Source organism: Canis lupus, chromosome X (genome assembly GCF_011100685.1).
Source record: "Canis lupus familiaris isolate Mischka breed German Shepherd chromosome X, alternate assembly UU_Cfam_GSD_1.0, whole genome shotgun sequence".
Taxonomy (NCBI): domain Eukaryota; kingdom Metazoa; phylum Chordata; class Mammalia; order Carnivora; family Canidae; genus Canis; species Canis lupus.
The window spans coordinates 90,944,938-90,961,882 of record NC_049260.1 but is presented as its reverse complement, the minus strand read 5'-3'; the positions used below and the strand labels follow the sequence as shown (position 1 = coordinate 90,961,882).

The 16,945-nt window shown below is 34.2% G+C and overlaps 1 protein-coding gene across 13 annotated transcripts in view; it reads left to right on the top strand.

Annotated features, from left to right (window-relative positions):
• Positions 1 to 16,945, top strand: part of KLHL13 (kelch like family member 13) — a 209,917-nt gene that overhangs the window by 74,340 nt on the left and 118,632 nt on the right. For 11 of the 13 annotated variants that reach the window (XM_038588136.1, XM_038588139.1, XM_038588131.1 and 8 more), the window contains one exon: positions 13,759 to 13,832. The exons of the other annotated variants lie outside the window; for them this stretch is intronic. In XM_038588136.1, coding sequence (XP_038444064.1) covers positions 13,783 to 13,832 — 50 coding nt within the window. In that variant the 5' untranslated portion in view covers positions 13,759 to 13,782. The remainder of the gene's footprint in view (positions 1 to 13,758; positions 13,833 to 16,945) is intronic. 13 annotated transcript variants of the gene reach the window in all.

Genomic DNA, 16,945 nt, shown 5'->3' with positions numbered 1-16,945 from the left:
GATGGGTCCTGTGTTTTTATCCATTCATTTACCCTGTGTCTTTTGATTATAGTATTTACTCCATTTACATTTAAAGTAATTATTGATAGATATATACTTATTGCCATTTTGTTGAGTTTTTTGGTATTTTTTGTCATTCTCTCTTTCCTCTTATCTTACTGTCTTAACTTGTGATTTGATGACTTTATTTAATGTTGTGCTTGGATTTCTTTCTCTTTATTTTTTTGTATATCTATTGTAGGTTTTTGTTTTGTGGTTACCATGAGGTTCATATATAACATCCTATGTATATAGCAGTCTATATTAAGTTGATGGTCACTTAAATTTGAACACATTCTAAAAGCACTACATTTGTATTCCTCCTTCACATTTTATGTATGTGATGTCATGTTTTACGTCTTTTCATTTTGTATATCCTTTAGCTAATTTTTTAGATATAATTGATTTTACTAGCTTTGTTTTTTGACCTTTATACTAGTTTATAAGTGATTTACCTACTAACTTTACTATATGTTTGCTTTCACCAATGAAATTTTTTCCTTTCATAATTTTCTTAGTTCTAATTATGGCCTTGACTTATTGCTTTAGAAGTGCCTTCAACATTTCTCATAATGTTAGTTTAGTTGTGATAAACTCTTTTAACTTTTATTTGTCTGGGAAACTTGTTATCTCTCCTTCAATTCTGAATAATAACTGTGCTAAGTAGTCTTGGTCATCTCTTTCTGTGCTTTGAATATATCACGCTACTCCTTTTGGGCCTGTGAACCTTCTGCTGAAAAATTGGCTGATAATCTTATGGGGTTTCCTCTAAGTAACTGTTTTATCTTGCTGCTTTTAAGATTATCTCTTTATCTTTAATTTTTGGTATTTTATTTTTTATTTTTTTAAATTTTATGTATTTATTTGAGAAAGAGAAGTGAGAGAGAGAGAGAGAGAGAGAGAGAGAGAGTGTGGGGTGGGGAGCAGAAGTAGAAACAGGCTCCCTGCTCAGCAGGACTTGATTCCAGAGATGCTTAACTGACTGAACCACCCAGGTGCTCCCTTGACATTTTATTTTATTTTATTTTATTTTATTTTATTATTTTATTTTTTATTATTTTAAAGATTTCATTTATTTATTTGGGAGAACAAGCAGGGGGGAGCAGCAGTCAGAGGGAGAGGAGCAAGCAGGCTCCCCTTTGAGCGAGAAGCCCAATACGGGGCTTGAGTCCGTGACCCCAGGATCATGACCTGAGCCAAAGGCAGATGCTTAACTGACTGAGCCACCCAGGCATCCCAATTTTCTGACATTTTAATTATTATGTATCTGTGTATAGACCTTCTTGAGTTCATCTTGTTTGATGTTCTCTGTACTTGCTGGGCCTGGATATTTGTTTCTTTCTCCAGGTTAGCAAAGTTTTCAGGTATTATTTCTTTAAAATATTTTTCTCCTCCTTTCTATCTTTTCCATCTGGGATCCTTATAATGTGAATGTTAGCACTCTTGATGTTATTTTCCTTTTAAAATTCTTTTTTCCTTTTAGTGTTTTGTGGGAGAAAACTTTTTGTTTTTGTGGGAGAAAAGTGGAAACACTTTTTCCAGTAGGGAAAAGAAACAATAAGAACATGGACATGCATAAAGGGCAACAGCTTTATGCATGTAGCAAAAGCTACTTATTCCTGCCATTGGTCTATACTGAAAACAATACATACTGAAAACAGCAATGATGGTGGATAAATAGTCAGGCCTGTTGAGGTCAGTTCTCCCATCCCCCACAGCCCCCTAGTTAATGCTTCTCTGAGACCTGTGCAGATAGTCACGTACACAGTTCGCTGCTGCCCCTCACATGATTGGTTTCTTGAGTTGTTTTTCCTTCCTTGTTTCCACATACTTTACATTCTATGATAATAAACCTGAGAGCCAGTTCAGACTAGGGCTTTACCTTGGCATCTGCACTTCTTGGCGGTACCTGATGGTATAGCCCCTTTGGGCCTCTCTTTGTTCCAAAATATTGGATTCTGAGTAACGGTTTCATCTCTCATCGGAATATTCCACACAACAGTGTTGAGCTTGGGTGATTTCCAAACCCTGTCTTCTAGATTGTTGATCCATTCTTCTCCTTCCTGTAATCTGCTATTGATTTCTTCTAGTATAGTTTTCATTTCAGTTATTGTATTCTTTAGCTCTGATGGTTCCTTTTTGTATTTTCTCTTTGTTGAAGTTCTCTCTGACTTGATCCAAAGTATTTTATTCTTTCTCATGCTATTATTATTGGAATTGTTTTCTTAATTCCATTTTGATTTTGTTTATTGCAAATGAATACAAGTACAATTGATTTTGGTATATTGATGTTGTATCCTATAACCTTGCTAAACTCATTTATTAATTCTAATAGTATTTTATTTGATTGCTGAAGATTTTCTTTATGCAAGCTCAAGATATCTGCTAAAAAACCAAAAGATATCTGCTAATAGAGATGGTCTTATTACTTCCTTTCTAATGTAGATGCCAACTATTTCTTTTCCTTGACTAATTAATTGCCTTGGCTATTACTTCTGGCACATTGTTGAATAGAAGTGGTAAGAGCACAAGGATATCTACCCTTGTTTTGTTCCTCATATTAGAGAGCAAGCATTTGATCTTTCATTATTAGGTATAATGGTGGTTGTAGGTTGCTTTATAAAAATTGCATTAAATTAGCATTTATGTTAATAGTTTGGGGCACCATCTGAAAATTTTGAGCCTGGGGTGTAACTGCATTCAGTTCAGTCTTGCACCTGCCATTCTAAAAGATTTGGGGGAGGGGTGCACCTGGCTGGCTTAGTTGATAGAGCATGCAACTCTTGATCTTGGGGTCATGAGTCTGATCCCCATGTGTCATGTGGCATTTACTTTAAAAGTTTGAAGAAAAAAAAGATTTGGGAAAAATTGTAAAACGTATTAAGGATTCTGAATTCATATCACTGTGAAACTGGCTTTATATTCTCTTTTTTAAAGAAAACAAATCTATAAATCACAGTTCATGCATTTATTGTGATGGTGAGCTTAATTTATGAAAGAAGATTCCAAGATTCAATTAGTAGGCCAGTGCACAAAGAAAAAGTTTTGGCTGTAGATCAAATGGTAAGGCAAATCACAAATGATTCCTACTTCAACTTTTTTTGATTCATCAATATACTATGGGCCTAATTAAATCCTATAATACAACTTCCACTGTGAATATGTAAGATCATCTGAATGATAGAGCTACCTGGACTTTCCTTCCTGCATTCTTTCATTTTGTTAAATTTGCTAATCTTACCTGTTATGGACTCAGGAAAACTATTCTCTTTATCCAGACCTGCATCCTATAATAGCTTGAATCCCTTGGACAGTAAAAAGTTGAGTAGCCTAATTAGTAAAGTGGAGACTTTTGTTAGAAAACTCTTAGTATGAATGAAAACATATAATGTTTGTCCTTCACCGACTGATAAATAATAGTGAAAGGGAATATAAGGGAAGGGAGAAGAAATATGTGGGAAATATCAGAAAGGGAGACAGAACGTAAAGACTGCTAACTCTGGGAAACGAACTAGGGGTGGTGGAAGGGGAGAAGGGCGGGGGGTGGGAGTGAATGGGTGACGGGCACTGGGGGTTATTCTGTATGTTAGTAAATTGAACACCAATAAAAAATAAATAAAAAAAAAGAAAACTGATAAAAAATCAGTGGGGGCAATAATTATGGTGCTGCATTAAGATCACTGTATGGAGATAATATAAAATATCAATACTAAATTCCCAATATATTAAAACCTAAATGATAATGCAATTGTGAATGATATACCAAAAAGTTAATGGAAAAATGTGGTCTAGGATTTGAAAAATACTTCTTGTAATGATACTCCCTAAAGAACAGCAGTAAGGAAAAAATAAAGGTCTTGTCTTCTGTGAAGAACAACATAAACAAAATTAACTGATGAATTATCAGTCCTGATAAGTTGTTGGCAATGTCTAGAGAACACAAAGCAATAATTGTGAATAAATTTGCAATAAATGGCTGAAAGAAGAAAAAAAAAAGAAAACTCTTAGTATGAAACATTGGCTTTCTAGTAAATGGACTACATTAATTGTGATGAGACCAGGTTTTTGTTGTTTTTAACTTAGTAGACTCATGTTGATTATGACTGAATGGTATGTTAAATAGTATTGTATCTTTTTGAAAGAAAATTCTTTGTATTTTTAATTTAATTTTGAAGAATGGGATAAATCTCTAAGAAGCCAGATTACTACTATTAATAATCAATTTTTTTCTGAGATTGTGATCTGTAAATTACAGTAGATCTTAATTAAAGAGGGTTCTTAATTCAGTATAAATAGCTGATCAATTATGTGGGTAGAACTCAATATATTCTTAGAATAACAAGTATTATATATAATACTTTATATAATATATATATATAAATGTATATTATATTTAAATAAGCAGACTAACAAATCTCATCTGTGTGAGTTTTTCAAAAATGTCTCATAAAATTTTGTTCAAAATATAGTCAGAGGATTCTACCCATATTAACCTAAGTTATTTGAGGAATGATTAATACTTTTTAAAGAAATGCCATACTGGATTTATCACTGTGAAAGAAATACTTTCATTTCTTTTTGCTACGGTTTAGATGTTGCTTAGCATTTAAAGCATGGACTTTAGATTTCATATATAGATTGATTTGAAAACTGGAATCCGTCAGCCTAACAATCTCTTGTGCAAAAACAATAAAATGATTCAATCTTTACTTTTTATAATACTAGAAAAATATAATGTAATAAAAACACTGCATTGCATCTAAAGTTTTTCAGCAGTTACTTGGCACTTGATTATTCCATTATATTGGAGATACAAGCATTTCTGTTTTAAGATCGCTTGTGAATCTCATTTTGCTTGGATAAACAGCTTTATGGTAAGATGATTACTTTAATATAAAACCACTTAAGAATTTTACCCTTTGGAACATTGAAGACAAATTGAATTATGGCCTGCTTGTGTGGAGATGGGGGAAAACAACTATCTTCACCTGCTTACTTAAATGCACCCCAATCTAGAAGCTTTAATAGATGCCCGCTTACCTTCCCTAGTAAAATGCACAATAATTTTTACCTTTCCTGAATTTTGGTAGATTTCATTTTTAAGTTTCTTGTAAGCCACCTTCTTTCTCTTTCCCTTGTTTGTAAGTTTTAGTGGAAGTATAAGATTTTCCATGGTAAATAGGACCCAAGAGGTGTCTTAGTATCTTTCGAAGGTGAAAATGTGGGAAAGAGAAGGATGCTGTGCAACTAATGTGTCTTTAATATGGCTGTGGGTTTTCTCTCAGTTTTACACACACACACACACACACACACACACGCATGCAATTGAGTTCAAACATATTTCCTTAAACTTATTTTTCTGTTGTTATTCTTTTTCTCTGCCAAGCCTCTTCAGATATTTGCCTACTGTATCATACACCTTTGTTACTGATTTTTTTTGGGGGGGAGAATAATTTATGTGTTATGAACATTAAACCTCCACCTGTTAACATGTTACAGCCTTCCTCCTCAACTCGCTACTGGCTACTGTATTTTTTCAATATGTTTATAGTGTGTTGTACCCTATAGAATTATAACCTTGTTTCTCATTAACAAAACCATTTTCATATTCTTTGTGGCTTCTGCATTTTGTGTTGGCTCTTAGAAAGATTTTTTTCACTTTTTTTCTTATATTTGTGTAACAATGCTTAATGAATTATATAGAATGGAGTTTGATATTTTTGCCTCATTGAAAAAATATATATTCTTTTTATCTTATTACAGTTATAATTTAATTTTTTCATGTTTAGTTATTCTATCTGTGGGAGATACATATACATATATATATGTGTGTGTATATATATAGATAGATAAGATTTCAGTTTTTCTTCTAACATAGTCAGTTTCCCTAAACCTCTTTATTGAGAAATTCATCTTTTTTTTTAGTTACCAATCCTAAATACCACATGTACCATGTAGTTAATAACCATATGCAATTGGATCTGTTTTGGGACTGGATTCTATTGATCCCTCTGTCCCCATATTGGTACCACACTGTTATAGTAGCTGTATCTTTATAGTACATTTTATTTTTTTGAGAGAGAGGGAGGAGGAGAGAGAGAGGCAGGGAGTGAGAGAGAGGGAGACAGGAGGGGCAGGGGAGAGAGAATATTAAGCAGGATCCACAGACAGTGCAGAGCCCAGTGTGGGGCTTGATCTCACAACCCTGAGATCATGACCTGAGCTGAAATCAAGAGTCAGATGCTTAACCTACTGAGCCACTCAGGTGCCCCCCCATTATAGTACATTTTAATGTCACCTGGGAAAAGTTGCCTCTTCCCTTATTATTATTTTAAAAATTTTGAGCAATTTTCATGTGTTCTCTTCTTCTGATGAACTATAGGATTCAAAATGGAAAATAACCATCCCCTTCCACCAAAAATAATTCTAACCCTTTGCTAATTTGATTGGAATTGTGTTGAATTTCTATATGAATTTTGAGGGAAATTTGCATCTTTGTGATTTTGATTTTTTTATTCCATATTTGTGCATGTGTATTTGTATCCATGTATCCATTTATTCATGTCCTTTATGATTTTATAAACTCCAGTAACATTTTATTTTTTATGACTTTCAGATTTCTTTTAAAACTCCTTCCTAGGTATTTTACAGATTTTGTTGGAAGATAAGACATCTTTGTCTTTATAGAGCTGTTATTCCTGTAGTGGGCATTTTACTGTATTCGTTTTCCAGTTGATTCTTCTGAACTTTGTATAAAAACTATGTTATCTGTAAATCATTAGTTCTTAAAGTGTCATCTGTGATCTACCAGCAGCAACATCCTTTGTGAACCTCTTAGAAAAGCAAATTATCTAGACCCATCCCACATCAACTGAATGAGAAACTCTGGGGGCTGAGGCCCAGCAATCTGTTGATCTCACCCTCTAGAGGATTCTGATACATAGTCAAGTTTGCAGACCACTGATGTAAATAATGATTTTTATTTTTAACCTGCCAGTACTTTCTTTTCTCAGTTCTTTTTTTCTTGTAAGATGTTTGTGTAACAGTGCTTAATGAGTTATGTAGAATAGATTTTGACTGAAGAGGCTGAGATAAATTGCTAACTTCCAAAAGTAAGACTATAGATGAGGATGATGAGAAATGCAATATTCCTTAACCAGGGGAATGGGGAAATCTTAACCCTAGAGAGAAGGAGATTGAATGAGAGAGATTGAGGGAATAATTTAGGGTAAGGATTTTGATGGGTAGCACAGAGGTGTAATTAAAAATGAAACATACTACAGTGTCACTCCTGTAGATAAGAGTATAATGTGATCCTGAAAGAAATGAAGACAGCTAAGCTTGGCAGTTGACACTTAAACATTTGTTAGACCAAGTTTAGCCCCTGTTACAAGAGGGCAGCCACTATTAGAAAGATCAGATAGAATTGTATTAATACAAAGATAACAACTTGAACATTGGTAAAAAGGCCAATTGCAATCAATGATAAGATGAATGAGGCCATTAGCCAGCAGCATATCCCAAAAGAATCCCTAAAGCTCGAGCAACAAAATGAAAAGGGACTACCACGGGATCATATTGAGAAGGAAAGAGTGGTGTTATTGCAAGCAGCAGTGGAACTGCATGGTGTGTGGTGTACGCCTGTAGCAATAAAAAGCAAGATGATGGTGATGATATAGTGGTACAGGGGGCATATTGCCTCAGTGACTATGGGAAGAAAACTGAAATTGTTGAGGACACTGTATCAGCCATCCTGGCATGTGGCCAGGGAAAAGGGAGAAACTTCTGGAACATGGAGAATCTAGTCTTTTTGGTAGGAGTGTAGATCAAGAAGTAGCTGTTAGAAACCATAGTCACAGCACAAAATGCTGATAAGAAGGAAAACAGATCGATCACTTGGATAAATGTTTTAAAATCAGGTACAGTTGCAAGCTTTAGGGTAGCACAACCTTCATCATTTTTAGTGTTGCAGATTTTCTCATGGGTGTGTATGGGAGCATACTACATAGTCCCAGTCCATTTTAGATTTACTCTAAGGGAAAAAAATCACCCCCGCCCCCAGCTCAAGTGTCTTAGGGTAGGCCCTCTTCAGTGCCACAAGTGGGAGGTAAGTGTGGTGTCTGTTATGGGTGAAGGCTAAAAGATTTGATAGTCTAACACTCTGTGACATTTTAAAAAATTAACTTTTGTGTAACAAACTATTTTCCCAAAGAATACAGTTCTGTTTCTTACACATCACTTTTTGCAGTCTCAAGATGATTTTGAATTTTTGGTGCTGCTGCTATATATAACTTGATTGAGAGAAGTGCAATTATGTATAATTTTTCTACATTGTGCAGTTTTTCAATTTTGTAGTGTTTAGCACTTTTCACTGATCTTTTCTGTCAGCTTTTCTTATCAGAGTGCTTAACAAAATTTTCTTTGAAGGCAGACGATCATGGCACTCTGAATCTTTTTATATAACATAAGGTTAGTTCATAAGTAGGGTTTACCGTACATGGTGTAAAATTGACTAGGCATTTCTCAAATCTCATTATTTTTGAAGCTGTTGGTTCTTGGGCAGAGTAGAAAAGAGTGAGACAGTGGGTTTTAATTAAATGCTAAGTCATAAACTGGAATCTCTGAAGTATTATCTATAGGATAGGTGCTTGTGAAATATTAGATTAGTGAATTACTTAAAATAAATGCTTAAGAGTAAAATTGTTTGAACTTACACAAGTTATCTCAGCGATCAAAAATGGTCTTGTCAGTTTTATTTCTGATGAGCTAGGTAGAATAGTTTAAGGGCAAAACCACAATTATGTCTTTGTCAGCTGTGCCCTATGAGTAATGATTAGCTTCCCTCTTTTTCTTGAGAGTATCATGGCCGTGGAGAAGTGTGTCTCTAATTATAATGCATATCTGCTTATGTTTTTGTCCTGCCTTTCTCCTTAATCTTTGGAAATATTCTATGCATCTATCTATATCTGTTGGCCCTTACGTGTCATGTCTTGTCTGCTCATCTACACGGTCTCTAGGGAAGAGAGCATGTATTATATACTTTTCTCTTTCATTTCATTAAAATAGTTCAAACATACAGAAAAGTATAGAGACCAGTATCACAAACCCTCATAGAACCACCACTTAGCTACGTGATACCTTAACATTTTGCCTTTTTTTTTTCCAGATGCCTATCAAAATCTTAAATACAGGCGAAGCTTCTAGTTTATCCCTCAATTGCATTTCTTGTCCCGAATTGGGGATTTATCATTCCCATAAATATTTTAATGCCTTTTCTGTATGTGTATATGTGTATATAATGTGTATGTGTGTACATATATATGTATACACACACGTATGGTCTTATGTGCTTTTCAAATTTATTATGTGTTATCATACTTCTTCAGTTTACATTTTTGTGTAATGACATGCTCTTCAGATTCACCTTCCATAGTATCATCCATTATCCAAACATCTCCTTCCACCCTGTATCCCCCCTCCAAATACCACCTATTTTTTTGGTCCTCATTAAAGTGCCACTCTTGGTAAGAGTTGTATGTACTGTTTCCTCTCTTTCCTTTTGTTCTCTCTTGAACCCTTGCTCACTGGCCATTTTCTCCACCATTCCATGTAAACCACTCTTACCAAGGTGTCCAGTGACCTCCATGTCACCACATCGAGTTGTCATTTCTCAGTTCTTCACTTCATCCCTCACTAGTATCTGACACACTTAATTACATCTTTCTTTATATAACACTTTATTCAGCCTTCTAGGTTTCCACACCTTCCTGATTTTCTCCTACCTCATGGCCGCTCCTTCTTATTTCTTTTGCTGGATCCTCTTTCTTTAAATTTTGAAATAAGTTGGACAGAAAATTCTAGAATGAAATGTGAACATTCCTCCTAAACTTTTTTTTTTTTTTTTTTTTTTTTTTTTTTTTTTTTTTTTTTTTTTCCTCCTAAACTTATATTCCTTCTCACTAATAATGGATATGAACAGACTTGGGCATGTGTGTGTGAATCTCACAGGTGAACCAATGCCTCATTTTAAGTTGTATTCATTTGTTTTTTGATGATTTGTATTTTTTATGTGCACATACTTTTTGGATTGTTCTCTTTTACTATTATGTTTTACCGTTTCTATTGATTATTTTTTTTTTGTATGTGTAAGTTAAAATCATTAGCCCTTTGTTATCTGTTGTGTGTGTGGTGAACATTTTTTCCTCGCTCATCAAATGGCATTTAACTTTGTGATATTTTTAAAGTTCAGAGTTCTAATTATTTTTGTACAAGCAGATATAACAGTTTTTTTTCTTTTATAGTTCTTCAATTTTGGGTCCTGCTTACCTTCTCTGCTGTGTGATTATAAATAATTTCACTTGGGTTTTCCTTAGTTTAAGGAATATTTCAAAGTTTCATTTTTTTCCCTTTAATTCTTTGATCTATCTGGAATTTATTTAGGATATCCTAATGGGAAGTGAAGTGGTATGAACTTATTTATTTTTCTAAATGGCTACCCCAATCACTTAATCATCTCTTTTCCCTTATTTGTTTGAAGGCCGCCATTACCATAGACTAATTCCCTGATGAATTTGAGTTACTTTCAAGTTCTTGAAAGAATTTGTTTATGTTGGTTTTTTTTAGGCTTATTTATTTTAGTAATCTCTACATCCAATGTGGGGTTCAAACTCATGACCCCGAGATCAAGGGTCACATGCTCTTCCGAATGAGCCAGCCAGGAGCCCCTATTTGTGTTTGTTTTATTTTTAAAACCACTGCAGTGTGGTTCTCCACACCTGTCTTCATAATACTCTTTAGAAAACGTAATCACTGACTTTATAGAGCTATCACATCAGTAAGCTGATCTCTTACTTGGTCTGGGCAGAACTTGAAACAATTGAATACCCTCCAACCACTCTTATGAACCCACCTCTTTCCTTAGCTTTGATCTCACATTTCTCTTAGTTTCCCTCCTACCTATTGGCTCTCTCTTTGCTAGCTCATCTTCCTCGGTTTCTTGCACAACAGTGTTTTTGGGATTCCACCTTCTCATGGCAAATACACTTCTGAGGAATATTTCTCAGTCTCAATACTTTAACTCTTACTTAACTGGCTAAATACCCTTATATTTTCATTTCTAGTTCCAATTGAAATCTGCTGTATATATCCAGTTTTCTGTTAGATGCTATATGGTGTGCCCTAGAGGGCTTCAGTATGTCTGCACCAAACCATTGTTCTCTTTCCTTCCAGTATTTTTCCTTCTTTGCTCTACCCTGCCTCACCTGTTATTATTACCATTTCCCCCAATTACTTAAATAGATTTTGTCTTTGATGTCACATTATCCTATTAATATCTGTTAGTGATCTGCAGGCATAAGTCCTAGTTTTCCCTGGCTATCCCCATGTCCCTGATCTGTCCTTTTATTTCATGCCTTGCCTTGACTATGGAAGTAGTTTCTTAACTGGTCTCCATACTTCCAGTTTCTCTCTCTCTCTTTTTCTCTCTGATCTACCCCCACATTGCAAACACCCTTAATTTTCTAATACATAAATTTGATCATACAGATTCCCAGATTGAAAACATCTGGTTTTAGTTGAATCTTGTGTAAATTGACCATTGTTTACTTCCTCTCCCTTCCTAGCTTCCTTAAAATGAGACTAAAGAAATTGAAAAATTCAAAAAGACAAAAGGACCAGGAGGTGCAGCATTGACAATTGCTAAGGTTTAAACTAATTTTTTATTTGTTCAAAGTAAGTTAAAACTTAAGAATTTCCCCCCTACTTTTGAGAGAAACCAACTAATTCTTCCCATACAACTCCTAATATTTCAAGACTTGGGGGCATCTGGTTTGTGGAAGTCAGAAATAAGTCTTGAGATTGAAAATGTGGGCTGTTCTTGGAGTCTTTATAATAAGTGGTTGGAGTCCTGTGTCCTGTCATCCACTCCCTGCTCCTCAGGAGACCAGAGGCTTATTATCTGTAGAATTTGAGTGGGAGAGCCCAGACGCAGATACAGCAGGTAGATTGGTTGAAACCATAGGATTGAGTGAGAGTTTGAATATCTAATTTAGAGATTTGTATGTTCTACTCTAGAGTTGGTGAAAAGGGGCATGAATTATTTATTTGCTAATTCCTAGATTCCTAATAATAATCTAGATTTGGTTGTTTTTCTCTTAACACATCTTCTAAAAAATTGTGTAGCCTAAAAATAATTAAAATTTCTCAACATCTTAAAATTTTCTCACCACTTCACCATTTTTAGAAAAGATAAGCCCAAAGGTCAGTTGATTTTGAAATGCTTAAAAAATTTATGTGGGCTACTCAATTTCTTATAATAACAGAAAATATGATTGTGCAAATAAATAAAATGCTATATTGTCATTTGATTTGTTTTTTTTTTTTAGAATTATGAAGACCCAAGAAATACTTTTTCTCCTTCTACATCTTTTGCTCTGACCCTAAATTAAGGGAGAGGAAGAAAGCAGGGAACAATGAAGAGAACCTTTTTCTCTGGCTTGATTATTTTAGGTCTTTACCTAGCTTTGCAACAATCATAATTATATGGGAGTACCTGGGTGGCTCAGTTAAATGTCTGCCTTTGTCACAGGTCATGAACATGGGGTAGTGGATTTTAGCCCTGAGTCGGGCTCCATGCTCAGCAGAGTCTGCTTCTCCCTCTGTTCATGCTCTTTCTCACTCTCCTCAAATAAATAAATGAAATCTTCAAAAAAGGACACATTTTTAAAAAACATAATTATATGAAAAAACTAAATTACATACTCCATATTTTTATCTCTGCAGTGAAATAAATTGATTTTATTAACAATAAACTATTTTATTTAAAACATTTTATTTATTTATTTGTGAGAGATACAGAGAAAGAGGCAGAGGCATAGGCAGAGGGAGAAGCAGGCTCCCTGTGGGGAGCCCGATTTGGGACTGGATCCCAGGATCCCGGGGTCATGCCCTGAGCCAAAGGCAGATGCTCAACCACTGAGCCACCCAGGCATCCCTAACAAGAAACATTTAAGTAAAATCTATATTTCTGCTTCCCAATATATTTGAAATTAATAGAGCCTTTGAAATACACATTTCCAATGCAAAGCGAATGCTAGAAACAATATATTAGATTTAGTGTGCTACGACCTGATCGGCTCTTTTTCCGTAAAATAACCATCAACAAAACAAAATTGTAGTCCAGATCAAGAAAACAACCCCCACTACTTATTTTATGTCTTTAAAATGTCAAAATCTTATACCTTTCTAGCCTTAATTTTGACCAATTCTAAAACTGTGGGTCCTGCTTTTGGGGTTTTGAGGCCTCATGTGCTCCTGGTAACTCAGGATTTAGTACTATCTGTGTCTCTACTTGGCCAATGTTTGCCTCCGTTCTTCATCTCTAACTTCTCTTGTGTCTTCTAACTTCACCCAGATTCCTCAGGTCTCCTCATAGTTAATCTAACTTCCCATATACTTGGTTGTTATTCTAATGATTTCAGAAATGTAGTCAGTGGTATTTAATGAGCCACTATGGAATTTTGTAGATAATTTGCTGGTTCAGTTCCTTCAGTGTTCTTAATTTTCTTAATTTTCATAAACTAGAATATGGACATCAGGAACATGGGCACACATTTTTGTCTTTCTGTCATAAAATATATAAAGTATTACATAGATAGCATAATTTAAAAATTCTAGCTTTGATTTTTATAGTAAATATTGACTTCTTTTCCTCCTGAACAGGTCATTATCCAAGTGTTAGAGGTGATGGATCATCTTCATAGAGGGGAATCAGTTGCTGCAATACTCCGTAACCGGTATATTTATGGAAGCAATTTACCTTATAAGTTATATAATGTCTCTCCTGCCTATTTATATACCTAACATAGTTGGTACTTAATGAATATTTGTTGAATGACTGGAATAATATATTTGTTCTATGAGTGAAATAAAAGAATGACTGGATGATGAAGAGATGGAAGGAAGAGCCTTTTAGTGACCATGTGTTCAGAGCTAATGAAAAAATAGAGAATATAATTAGAAATCATAATTGGTGTAAATTGTGACCACCTGACATTCAGTGAATGGAGGTGTTGACTTGAATTCTTAGTTTTAAAGCTTATCAATGAATAAATACAGGCATCCATTGCTTAAGAATAGATGTCTCAACCATGTATTTTAAAAATAGTATTGCCCTGTGATTGTACATTTCTGTCATTTACGAACCCAGGTAAAACTTCTGCAGAGTGTTATGAGAAATTCAGAACTTTCTCTGACAACTTATGATTTTAAGTTCATGGTTTAAAGAAACATAGCCTTTGCTTTGTAGATACAAAAGAATATCTCTTATTCCCAATAGTTGAATTGTATGGTTTAAGTGAATCATTTGAAGTAATATGCTGAAGTTGTCTCTATCATGGCCCTGACAGTTACTAGTTGTTTAGTCTTGGGCAAATTTCTTAATTGCTCAGTGCCCTAACTTCCTCATCTGAATTGGGGATAATATTACCTACATCTCAGGGTTGTTATGAGGATTAAGTAAGTGTCTATAGGGTATGGAGAGAAAAAGAGCTTGGCAAATAATGCATGGTATATTGATGCTATTACTGAAACGTAAATTTGAGATTTTAACTATTTTGAAATACAGTATTGTGTTTCTGAAGCCTGATAATGCTTTAAATAGGTGTGTCTTAAAAGAATATAAAAAGGGGAGAATTTGAAGTAGGAAGGGGATAGACATAAAGTCATTGTTATTTGACAGATACTAGGGATTTTACATAATAATCCTATTAGGAAATATTATATGATGGATGCCTGTTTGTTGGAATGTGTACTATCATGTGGGCAAGGGGCTGTAAGGTAAACTTGTTCAGAGACACAGAAAGCAAGGAAATCATAGCAGGAATAATGTGTGGTCATATTGAGTGAAAAGAGAGAAGAAAAGAATAATATGGGAGAGTGGTTAGTTTCTAATGGTGAGTTGAGTCTGCAAAGTCCAGGCACTGCTGTATAGGAGGGTCTATATCACACATTTGGAAGAGGAAATGGTAGGAGGGCAGGATTTCCAAAGGTCAAGTCCATAACTGAGGTAGTCATAGCATGCTTGAATTTGTTTCTATTATTTTTATAGAGATAAAATTAAGTGCAGTAAAATACACAAGCACTAAATTATACATTGTGATAGTTTTTTTACACATGCACACATCCAGGTAGCCATAACTCAGATCAAGATATAAAATAATTCCATCCTTCCAGAGAATTACCTCATTCCTCTTTCCAGTCCATATCCCTTCTACTTCTACTGAAGAGAATGAGTATGCTGACTAGCATATTAGTGTTGCTTGTTCTTGAACTTCATGTAAATGGAGTCAGACACTGTGTATGGCTTCTGTAGTTCAAAATAATGTTTTTGAAATCTGTCAACCTGCCAGTATCAATAGTTATATTTTATTGCTATGTAGTATTCCTTTAAAAAAAAAACTATGCCACAATTTGTTTATCCATTTTCTTGTTCATAGTTATTTAAGTTACATCCATTATTTGGCTATTATTAATAATGTTCTTGACATTTTTGTATAAATCTTTTTGTGGCTATATATACTAATTTCCTTTGGATATGTACCTAAAATATGAACATATAAAAATTATTTATAAAATTTATTTTATTAAATTTATTATATGTAACATATACTAAATATATATAATTTATTTAGCATTAATAGACTGCTAAAGACTTTTTTTTAAAAGATTTTGTTTATTTGAGAGAGCCAGAGGAGGAACAGAGGGAGAGGGGCAAACAGACTCTGTGGTGAGGGCAAAGCCTGATGTAGGGCTCCATCCAGGACCATGAGATCATGACCTGAGCCAAAATCAAGAGTCAGATACTTAACCAATTGAGCCACCCAGGCACCCCTGCCAAAGACTTTTCGAAAGTGGTTGTATCATTTTCTCCTCTGACCAGTGACAAATGAGAATCCTCACTAATTTTTGGGATTGTTAGCATTTTTATTTTATTTTTATTTAATTATTTTTGGTAGGGTCCATGCCCAAGGGGTTTGAACTCACAACCCTGAGATCAAGGATCACATGCTACTGACTGAGCTAGCCAGGCCCCCCCTTGTTAGCCTTTTTAATTTTAGCCATTCTAAAATTAAATGTGTAGTGGTTTCTCATAATGGATTTCACTTTGCATTTTCCTCATGTGTAATGATGAGTGTATTTTCATATGTTTATTAGCTACTTGTCTTTTAGAAGTATCTGTTCAGGTCCTTTGCCCATTTAAAAAATTTGTTGTTTTCTTTTTGCGTTTGAGGAGTTTATAAGCTTATTCTTATATTGAATTATAAATACTTTGTTTCAGTTTGTGCCTTGCCATCTCATTTTTTCTTATTTGTCTTTTGATGAAAAGAATGTTTTAAATTTTGATGAAGTTCAATTTATCTTTTTTTTTCTTTTATACTCATGCTTTTTTGCATCCTACCCAAGAAGTCTGCTTTCCCAAATTTTAGGCTTTCTTCCTGAAGTTTTATGATTTTAACCCTCACATTATATATAAGTGCATTCTAGACCAGAAACTAAAGAAATGAACTTATGTCCTAGATTTCCCATAGAATCATAATAACTAATATGAATACTTTATAAAAAAGAAGTCTCTATAATTTTAATTTTAAATTAATACCTTTGTACATGATAAGGTAACTGAATTATAACCTGAGCCATACCTGACAAGGCATAAGGAACTAGTTGTATGACCCTTAGTTTCTAACTCAGGGATTTGTGATTCCCTAATGTTAAAAATTTTTATTATAAATAAGACTCCTTTGAAAGAAACAGAGAATTCTGATAATAAATTGAGAGCATATAAAATGATGGAAAGCTGCCCCATTCATTTTATGATGCTACATAATTCAGGTATCAAAATCTGAAAAAA